At 38.1% G+C, this 11,230-nt stretch overlaps 1 protein-coding gene across 1 annotated transcript; it reads left to right on the forward strand.

Annotated features, from left to right (window-relative positions):
* Positions 1–8,398: 8,398 nt before the first annotated feature.
* LOC104587876 (Leucine-rich repeat protein kinase family protein) lies at positions 8,399–10,544 on the forward strand. Its single transcript, XM_010245632.2, has 2 exons — positions 8,399–9,650; positions 10,064–10,544. The coding sequence occupies exons 1-2, from the start codon at positions 8,414–8,416 to the stop codon at positions 10,423–10,425; spliced, it is 1,599 nt and encodes a 532-aa protein (XP_010243934.2). The 5' UTR covers positions 8,399–8,413; the 3' UTR covers positions 10,426–10,544.
* The last annotated feature ends 686 nt before the right edge of the window (positions 10,545–11,230 follow it).

The following is an 11,230-nucleotide window of genomic DNA, read 5'->3' on the forward strand; positions in this document are numbered from 1 at the left end:
TCGTACACAAGAGGTAAGCCTATCATTCCATCTTCTCTTTGCTTTTAGTTTAGTTTCAGGTTGCTTAAAGCTCCGAAATCTTCGGAAATTTGCAATCCCATCTTCCTCTGGATTGAGAAAAAGAGGTAAAGAGGCGAGGGTCTTAGGGAAAGTAGTACCTAAGACCCGATAACACCACCTCAAATCAATTATGGGCGAAGATGAGAACATTTTCGCCAGATTTCAAGAGATTTGGACAATCTTGTTAGTGCGTGTTTCTGCCGAAATTTGGGCCTAAATTACTCCCATAGTAGGTTGCTATAGCAGCTTGGAGAGAGGGGTGCCTAACACCTTCCCTCTCACAATCCTTTGAACCCAAAGCCTTTCGGTTTAGTGCCTTTCCTTGGTGGAGAACAGAGTCACTATCAAGGCCAGTAAACCATTTTTCAAGTTCAAAAGTGAGGGCCCATTTCTTCTAAAACATGGGTGGTGACTCTAACTCTTTTGAGCCGGCCATGAGCTTTTCGTTGCTTACAGAGATGGACCCCTTGGTTTCCTCGAACTCGTGGGTCAAGTCGGCATTGAGGCTGCAGAGTCGCTGGCGATCATCCTTGGTGTTGAGATGAGCCCCCTCTAGTTGAGAGTGAAGGGACTCCACGTTGGTCCTTAGACAACCCGGTCCAACAAAATCTAGCCCATGGTGTTGACCTATGAATAATAGAAATGGAGCAGTTAAAACCAACTAAAAATGCGTGTAAGCATACCGAGAGGATGTGTCGAACCATCTTTGGGATGATGTCAGCAAATTTGAGCCTCCCCCCCCCAAAGATCTAAACATCCTCGGAAAGGAGGATTCCCTTCCTTAGTTGAAGAGCATCGAAGGGGTCCCGAATCCGATCAATAATAGGAACACCCCATTGAGGGAGGAAGGGAGGACTATGCGAACTGAAGGCGTTAGCTGTAGGCTCGAGCATAGGGACATGGGGTGTTGGCGACCGAGCTGCTAGATCTAGGATGCCATAGAGGATGGATCGACGTACATTGGGTCTCCACCCTCCTCAAGGTCAACCACCTCACACTTGACTGACCTCCTTCCAACCAACCTCCCATCAATGGATCCCTGTTCCATCGCCGATGAACGAGTAGAAGAATCACTAGCTATTTTCTTCTTCTTAGAGGGCCTCTTAACAACATCCAAAATGGATGAAGTACTAGACATGTCTGCAACAAAAGTAGAAATCAATCAAAGGCAATAAAGCATACCAGACTACAAAAATAACCAAGTGCAATAAGGCCAACCTACCTATGGGGCTCAGACCAGCTCGGGTAAGCATCGACTTGGTCAGGAATTCGTCGACATGAGATTGATAAGCTATGAGGAGCAAGGTTCAGAGTATCAGAAACACCAAGTGTATCGAAAAGGCAATTTTGAGAGACGTATCGAGACATGCCTTGGATACACATGCGTATTGGAGAAAAAGTAAGATACACATAGATACACTTGGAAACACTATAAGTACTTTAATAAATCATAGAAATACATCAACATCACTAAATACAAGACATCAATGAGGTGTATATACGTTAATTTAATATATTTTAATGGTTTTATGAAGAAATATTTTGTAGTTAATTATAATCTTATTAAAATTCCTATGCCTAAAGATAATTTAAAAATTATAATTCTTAAGTTTTAATGTTTTATGGGATGGGAAAAACCCAACTCTACTATCCACCATAAAACATGCATTGGCACAACTTCTATGTGAAAATATAATTAATAATTATTATTTATTATTCATTTCCAAAGTTATAAAAAATAAATAAACACTATATAATATATTCAAAAAATAGTTATTAAAGAAGAGATTTCAATTGCTCTATGGATATGATAGATAAATCCATAGATCTAAAACATATTTAGTCTTTATAGGCAGAGAAAAATTACATTTACAAAATTTTTGTTAATTTATATTTCCCTAAATATCTTCATGAAATTTCCATAAATCTACTAATAACACAAAAAAAATTATGATTTTGAATGTAAGAAATGTAGATCAACATAAACTTAAACATTCATGAAAAAAAAATAAATCACAACATATTATAAAAATTGAAAAACTTTACCTAATTTTGTCATATTTTTTTTCGAAATTTGAAATTAACGATTCACACTTGCTTCTTGCAAACTTTTGCAAATCTGGCACTCTTGGAATGAAGTTTGGAGTTTTAGAGTCATTTGGGGGTGAAAGAATGCTTATTTCGGGGAAAAGAAGCTTGCATTCTCCCTTTAATTTTTTTTTAGTTTTTGGCCATATCTTTTTCGTCGATACACTACCAATATGCCCCCAGTACACCCCATACGGGTCTGATACACATGAAAAAAGACGAAACATCCAATTTCCATGCATATACCATATTTATTTTTCAAAGATATGATACGATATGCCTCGTATTGTGCTCCTCATATCAAAATTTTAAACCTTCACGAGGAGTTTAACCTCATTGGACAACGCCTTGTCGAACTCAATCTCAGGAACCTTTTTTGGCTTAGCCCTTCATGTGATGCCCTTGGGCCAGCCATTCTCTTGGGACAAGAAGAAGTATCTTGTCTTCTAGTGTGCCACCTTACTAAGGAAGCCATCTAGGAGATTGTAGCTAGGTCGGTAACTTAGGTAAAAATAGTAGGGCTCGTTGTGCATTTTCTTTATTTGACAGAGCCCCGCAAAAATGTCTATGTTCAAGCAAAGACCAAGGTGGTTGCAAATGGAGATGGTCTCAACAATATAATCGAATTGGGGTGAAGCTGACCTAAGGAGATACCATAGTACCTAAGCACCTTGTAGATGAAGGGTGAAAAGGGAAATAGAGACCAAAAATCAAGGCTTCCTCAAACACACGGACTTCGGCTCGCCTATTACTCCAAGGGTACCAGTCTTCCTCGGGTTGGATGCAGTTGTAAGTGTCCGATATCTAATAAGTTGTGACTAAATCTACGATTTTCTCATCAATCAGTTCGGTAGGTCCGAATTGAGACATCATCTTGGGTTGACATTGAGAGGTCGAGGCCCCTCTTTGGGGTCCTCACCACTCTTGATCCAATGCACCTCGACTCAAGTGGCTTGGTGGTACTCCCTCTCCGAATCACTTGAATACATAACTGAAAGGAAAGGGAAAGGACTCACCGATGCAACTAGGGGGAAAGTGAACCAACCTCGCTGAGCAGAACCGCCCTCGCTTGCTCTCACCGAACTCTTCAACCTCTCGCTCTACTGCTCCGCAAAAGACTCCTAAAACAATGTAAATGGGACCCTTTAGAGCCCCCTATATATAGGCAAGGGACCCGAGCGACCAACAACCAAGATGCGTTCAATCCAACGGTTCATAAGGGCATGCTGCTTCAAGTTCCAAGGGTGAATTAAAAACTCAAATTTGCGTGTTCAATTTGAAATTCAAAATTTTCACATGACATCCATGCACCCAATGCAGTCTGTTGGAGCAGCCTGGGCAAGTGGATCAAATCGGTGACGACAAACTAACTAAACCCAGTCACTTCAGTCCAAACACCTATAGCAAGGGGTAATTTGGCTCTCTAGTGACACCACACCATATGGCACCTCTAAACCGTTTCATAACACCTTGACACCATGTAGGTGGTGACTTGCATTAGCCAAAATGATAGAGATCACCTCAGAACCACGTTGGATACACCTCACACACCTTGATAGTGCTTCATCGACACTTCGAACGGACCAACCTATAGGCATCTCGCGAATCGGGCCAGTCACCTTAGAACCAAGCCAGAGACCTCGGCACGAAGGGTGACCTCCTATCGAGGCCCCACCGACCTGACTGAGGTCCAGTTGGTGACCTACATGACATTGCAACTGGTCTCCATTATGTGCGACTTATCATCTCTGAACCATTCATATTATTGCTTTACGCGGAACCAGTTTCTGTGTGTGAAACCACCTCCAAGAGTGACAGGCCAATAAGCCACGCCCTTTTGGAGATCTTGGACACGCGATGTAAAGCTGAAAACTATTTGCGCCTATATAAAGGCTCCCCTTTCAACCAGAGAAGGGACACACAATTTAGCTCTCAAAGCTCTATTGCTTTCTTGTTTCCAGCTCTTTCAATACACTCATTGCTAACTTAAGCATCATATTGCCCACCTCAGATACTCTGACAGTTTTCTTGTAGCTCAGCTAACCGACTTAGTTAGCCTGACATTCGAGCTATCCTCCAGTAGGGAGCACCAGATCGCGCACTATCAAATACCATCTACACAAAATACCTAGGAGAACTCTTTCAAAAAATACCTCCCGTAGTCAAGCGTGGGAGATATGCAACTACTAACAACACTCTTTCATATGATGCTCAACAACTATCAACAAACAACCTCTTTCTAACAATCACAAATAGTCGATGCATAGAGATTCAGTAGTGAAAAAAAAATGAAATAGGAGGAAGACATACCAAATGGTCACAACAAGAACAAACCTCTTTTCAATGATTGGCAAATGGATATAGTTGGGGCTTGGATGTGACAAAAACATATAGAATTCAAATCAGAGCAAGAAAAATGGATGAAGTTCCTTATATTTAGATGGAAAAACAAAACAAAAACATATCTTGAAAGATTTTTAGTTGATATAGATGTAGATTTGACTGCCAAAAACAATTTGACTCTCTCAAACAATGAAAATAAGAGAGCAATACGAATGGAAAATTATTGAAGGAGATGATGATTCAAATGGAAGAAGGGACTCAATTTAGGCCATGTTTGGGAGTGCTTGTGTTAAAAATAAGTGCTTAAAAACAAATGCTTATTTGAATAAGCACTTATTTGCATTTGAAACTCAGCTTTTTGAAGTGTTTTATTTTAAAAAATAAGCACTTATTTCATCTTGGGCATTTGGTGGTCTTTTTCTCCAATAAGCACTTAAACAAGCAATTGTGACTCTTTGGTACTTCATTTTTCTTTCAAATTTTCAAAACCTCCAACTAAAGTGAATGAATAAAAGTAATTTGATAGAAGTGCTTTTATAAAAGTGCTTTCATAAAAGTACTTCCATAAAATTACTTCTATAAAAATGCTTTTGTAGAAGTGATTTTATAAAAGTACTTTCGTAAAAGTGCTTTCATAAAAGTCCTTTTATAAAAGTACTTTCATAAAAGTACTTTCGTAAAAGTATTTTTGTAAAAAACACTTTTATAAAAGTACTTGCTTTCATAAAAGTGTTTTTGTAAAAGTACTTTCATAAAAATTCTTTTATAAAAGTGCTTTTATAAACATAAAAGTGCTCTTATAACATAAAATTCCTTTTATAAAAGTGCCTTTATAAAAGGATATAATTGGTATTCTAAAAACTTACCATGGATAATTTTGGGAGTAAAAATTTGAATAAGTGCTTATTGTATGAGCACTTAAAAATAGCTGGAAATTTGGACTTAAAAAATAAGCACTTATTTCAGGCTTATTTCCCAAACACCAATAAGTGCTTAATGGTGTGGTCCCTGCTCTAATAAGCACTTATTTCGAATAAGCACTTATTTTTAAGCACTCCCAAACATGGCCTTAGAATCTTAAGACCTAAGGTTGGCTAGACTTAATTTTCCATTTATCTAAGCTTTTAAAATTTAAAAATAATCTTACATTTCCTTTCCATTTAGGCTAATTTCTAAATGTGATAGGTGGTTGGGATTCTGCATACATGAATAGGTGGGACTCGATTTCCTAATACATGAATAGGTGGAATACAAAGTGAGTGAAAGGGTGCTGACTTGACTTAATAGGAGTGGTGGGAAGGGGGACGGAGAAAGAATTAAGGAGAGAGCAACATGGGGGGTTTGGAGCAATGAGAAGCCCTCTAACTTATATATATATATATATATATATATATATATATAAAGAGCGAATGCCCCTTCTTTCTAGTATTTATAAAGAGGGTATATATGTCCTTTACTCTTATTTTAGAAACTGTCAACTTATAATTGTTCAAAAGCTGTCCATAAATTATAAATAGTTTTGTTTAGAGATACTGTCACGTGCAAATGCATGTACATGATTTACTAATAACTTAACTATAACTTCCGATTCATTATAATGGGACTTTGGTGAAATACACAAGTGTGATCGAGAGAAATTGGGAAGTGGGTGAATAACTATGGAAAACGTGTTGCGATGAGTCATCCTAAGAATTTGGGATAAGCCCATTATGGAATGTGATCGAGAGAAATTAGGAAGTGGGATAAAAAAGCCTAGAGAGATTAAAGAGAACAAACCAAATGAGAAAGTGAAATCAAATTTGTAGTTAATCAATGAATGTGGCATAAAAGAGGAGGATATTTATCTCTCTATGGTTTCCAGAATTTCTCTCTATGAGTTTCCATAGTTTCTCTCTCTTTCTCTCTCTCTGCTATGAGAGAGTCTTCGTCTCAGGGTTTTTTGGTTAGTTCTCTTCATTCACCCTCAGTTGTCCTTCTTCCGTCTTTTGCCATATTTGGAATGACTCCCCTCGGGGAGTTACCCCTATCCCATTTCTTTTCTTTTCCCTCTCCCCCTTTCTTCTCCTCTTCTCCCTTTCCCTCATTCCTCTCTCTCCTTGTTTTTCTTGTTCCACTTCTCATTCTTTCCTTTCACTCATTCTTCTCCTTTATCTTTTGTTTTTTCTTTTTGTTCTTTTACGTAGGGATTTTGATACAAGAAGCTAACTCTTCCTTGAAGAATTTGGTGTTGGGTGGTGGCCTTCATCGCTTCTTTGGCTTTCACCGCTAGTGTCTGTTTCTAGAGTGTATTTCACCGGCGGTTACAGCTTCAGATGATTACAGTTTTGGCGGTTACAATTCCGGTGATTACAGTTCTGACAGTTACAATTCTGGCGGGTACAGTTCCGGGTATCTCCAGTTTCTTGGTGTGAGTCACTACTATCTTTATCCCTCACTTTCAGTTGTTGGAGATGCCCTCAATTGTTTCTTTTGTTGGTGATTCTGCCTCACCTTATGTCAATTGCAGAAGTTCATTTTTTGTTCTCCTTTATCCACTATCTATATTTTGTCCTTTCTAAGGATTTGTATCAGCAATTTTTTGCTTGGTACTGTGATTACTTCCTTGTATTCATAAAAGTTTCTTAGTTTGAATGAAATATGATTCTTGCCTTAAAAAAATAAAAGAGGAGGATATTTTAGGAGAGGTATCTTAGGAATATCAGAAGTAGGGTAAGATGGATGGGAGAATGAGAGGGAGAGAGAGATTTTATGAGTATTTTTAGGTATTTGGAATCGGAAAGCATAGGGATAGAAAGAGAGAGGGGTGATGACTGGACAATTTAGGAGTGGTGGAAAGGGGAGAGGAGAGAGAGTCAAGGAGAATGTAGGGTGGGGTAGGGGTGTAAATGGATCGAATTCGAACTGGATCAGGCAATATCTGAATTCGAATCTGATTAGAAAATACGATATCCGAATTTGATTCGATATCTGACGGATATTAAAAATTAATATCCGAATGCGAATCCGATTAAATATTTGAATATTCGATCGATTCGAATTTGATTAATTAATTATTTTAGATAATTAATAAATATAAAAATAAATATTTTATTGATATAAAGTATATAAATATATAAATTATATAAAATATTTTATATGTTGTATATAAGAATTAAATAATCGGTCGAATTCGGATATTTATCGAATCGAATCAGGTCATATCTGAATCCAAATTCGATTAACTATTCAATAAGAATAGGATATCTGAATTCGACCGATTATATATTTGAATTATCTGAATTCGATTCGATTTGATTATATTGAATATTGAATTCAAAATTGGATTTTCGAATACCATTTACACCCCGTAGGATAGGGGTAATGGAGTAAGAAGAGATATGCTCACGTGGACCAATCTTGCTATATATATTATTATAATACATGACATAATATATAGAACAAATTTGGAGATTAATGTTTCCCAAGGAACGGGGTGGGGTTGGGATTTTTTTTATGGCTATGGGATTAGGATATCTATCCCTATGAAATACAGGGCAAGGTATTTGAATTCGTATGTTTCCGGTATATATTAGACGGGAGAGATTATGCAAATTAGTATCGTACGTGTTCATGTTTCTGCCTTTCCGGTAAACCCACTAGTCCACCAACCCATGAAATATGAAACAAAAAGCATGGCTTACAAACATGCAAATGAATATGGTTCCACGTTGCAGTTATCAGTTGTCATCCTCACCATCTCACGGGTCCCACCATATAGATCAACAAGGGAAATTCTCACAATCAGACGGTGAAAAATAAACATGACACTTAGATTTGCGAATTTCTAGCCCATTTTGGATATCCATTTTCCAAATCCTTCTTTCGCATTTGGGAAATTGACTTCTTTCATTTTCCCACCTCTCTCTTATCTGCAACTTCTACAATGGCTTCCATATCTGCAGCTCTTCTTCTAGTCTGCTATCAAATCTCAGTCTCCTTTTGTCCAATACTTTCTGCCTCAGTCGTGGAGGATCTTAACAACCTACAGCCGCCTCTAGACTTTCACTCCACAGTAGCAAACAATTGTCTGATGAATCCATCTCTTAGATACTGCAACTACTCTTCCACTGACCTTCCTAACATCTTCAAATCCACCATAGTTGCAGACCACCTCTGCAATGAATCCAAGAACCTAAATTGTGATGCTTTATTTACAAAGATCGATCTCAGAAACCGCCCAAAAATTGCACCACTTTACTTATCCTTCACCTTCTTCTGGAGGTACTGCCCCTTAACGATTCTCAGCATTGATCTCTCAAACAATTCCATCACAGGGGCTTTTCCTTCTGAGATCCTCTACTGTTCCCAGATCCATTCTCTTGATCTGAGCCATAATGACCTCTCTGGTGATGTCCCAACACAAAGTTTCTCTCCTCTGACCAACCTTACACTCCTCAATCTCTCCTACAATCACTTCTCTGAAAGTAAAATCTCGGACAGCCCATTCTTTGAACGGTTTAATTCCTCGAGTTTTGTTCATTCAGGTCTTCTACCAGATCACAGGAAATTCAAGATCAAAGCGGTAATTTTGCTTATTGGGTTTCCAATCTTTGTTGTTCTGATGGTGGGATTTTTGGGGTGGCTATGCTTCCGACGACAAGATATCTTACCATCGGTTCTCAAACATCGGCACAATTTTACACCAACAATGCTAAATGCAGCAACAGCTGGATTTTCAGAGAAAAATTTGGTGGGAAAGAGTAGGGGAGTTGAGATTTACAAAGGGATTCTGAAAGATCGAACAGAAGTTCGAATTGAGATATACAATGAGAAAATTGCAAATCAAATCCGCAGAAAATTTGTCCAAGAATGCCAAATTCTTGTTCAATTGTCCCACAAGAATTTGGTTCGAGTGTTAGGCTGGTGTGATAATAGGGGACTGAGGGCCATTGTAACGGAATGGACGGATGGCGGGAATATTGAGTCATGGTTATCAGGCTACCCACCATGGAAGCACAGGCTGAAAGTTCTAACGGGACTTATGGAAGGGATGTATTATCTGCAGGAGCAATGGCCTGAAGTTGATTATGACCTTAGGGCAAGCAGTGTGATGTTATCCCACGACAGAGAGCCGTTGATTTCAAGGTTTAAGGTTGGAGAACAAAATAGTACTTCAAAGAGTAAGCTAATCTGTGTTTCCACTTAGCTGATTTCGATTTTAAATAATGCACTTCTTTGGCAAAGCCTGTGGTGCAAGTTTTGCACCCAGTAATTTACTTTTCCGTTGTTTGTTTACGAATACACTTTGGCTTCTGGGAGCCTTCATTTCTCAAACCAAAATTTGTATCCCACGTTAGAACTTGCATTTGCAGCAGTGCAAAGCTGCAAATGAAAATCTGCATTCAAATAAGGAGAAGTGTGTTTTAACATTAATACAACTCCGTTTACTACTATTCTTCTTTCTTGGTTTTTAATTTCTATTCTAATTGTTTTGAATTCACAAAAATGGGTTGCGGCGTTCATTTGCCTACATTAAATAATCTCATATTACGCAGCTAATCTAGTCTCTTGAAGTTGCTTCTTTGTTTTTCAGAGATTTACAGACTTGGAATACTTCTAATGGAGATGGTAGCAAACAGGCGGCCCCAAGAAGATTCTGAGAAGAGTGAGACTGGTTTTATCGAGTGGATGAGGATGAACTACCCTGGGAACGTTGAGAACGTGATCGATGGTAGAGTGAAGAAGGCAGGAGGTGGTGCATCTGAGCAAGCTGGGCAAATAATAGGCATAGCATTAACGTGCACCGATCTGTTGACAAATCGCCAACCAAGCTTGGATCAGATCTTCAATACCATCAATAGACTCTATGCGTCTTCCTTGGCATTTGAATCACCCAATCATAAGAGATCACACAAAGAAAGAGGTGAGTGGCACAAACGAGTCCAATCAAGATGAATCCGAGATCAAGTTTGAGCCTTGCAAATTAAATTTGCAATAGCAAGTACATGATAATCAAAGTGAAGTAGACCATATAAGCATGTAGCCCATATTAGCTTTCCACCATTTCTGAAGTACAAACGTCACTGTAAATAGAAATATCTTTCTGTGGCATTTGATATATGAAGAAACAATTGAGATTTCCTGAATTATTTTTAGCTTGAAAGCAGTGAGTTTCTTTTTCTTATTTTTTCTCCTTGAAAGCTCAAAGGCGTAGCAAAAGAGTTACATTTTTCTTGATCTAGACTCTAGAGGATAAGAAACTGGGAATACGAGACCAACAAGTAAAATATTGGGAGAGTCTACACAATATTTAGAGTTAACACAAATATCAAGAGACTAGAGAATTGAGGGAGTTCGGTAATGGGTTCATCCGAACAGAGATATATAGATGATGTAGTTACAGTGTCATGTATGATTACAACTCTCTGAATGATATGGGTCACAATCTGATAATGTGATAATTGATAAGCATGATAAAAGGATAACATGTGTGAATGTGCGTGAGCCAATATAAGTCTTGGAGCTTACTCTCTACGTGTCAACACGCCTCCCCAAGCCAACTGAAAGTACTTAAAGCTTAGAGAAAAGAAATTAAGGCAAGCAGATAGAGGCTTAGTAAATGTGTCAGTTCAGAATTATACAAAAACATATTTAAAAATTCTATGCATATTAATAATACTAGCGACTTCTTGTACTATGTACCGAAATGGACTTAAAATTTATTGTTCTATAGAGCTACATAACTCATGGGTAGGGATGG

Source organism: Nelumbo nucifera, chromosome 7 (genome assembly GCF_055504915.1).
Source record: "Nelumbo nucifera cultivar China Antique chromosome 7, China Antique-T2T, whole genome shotgun sequence".
In the NCBI taxonomy this organism is placed as follows: domain Eukaryota; kingdom Viridiplantae; phylum Streptophyta; class Magnoliopsida; order Proteales; family Nelumbonaceae; genus Nelumbo; species Nelumbo nucifera.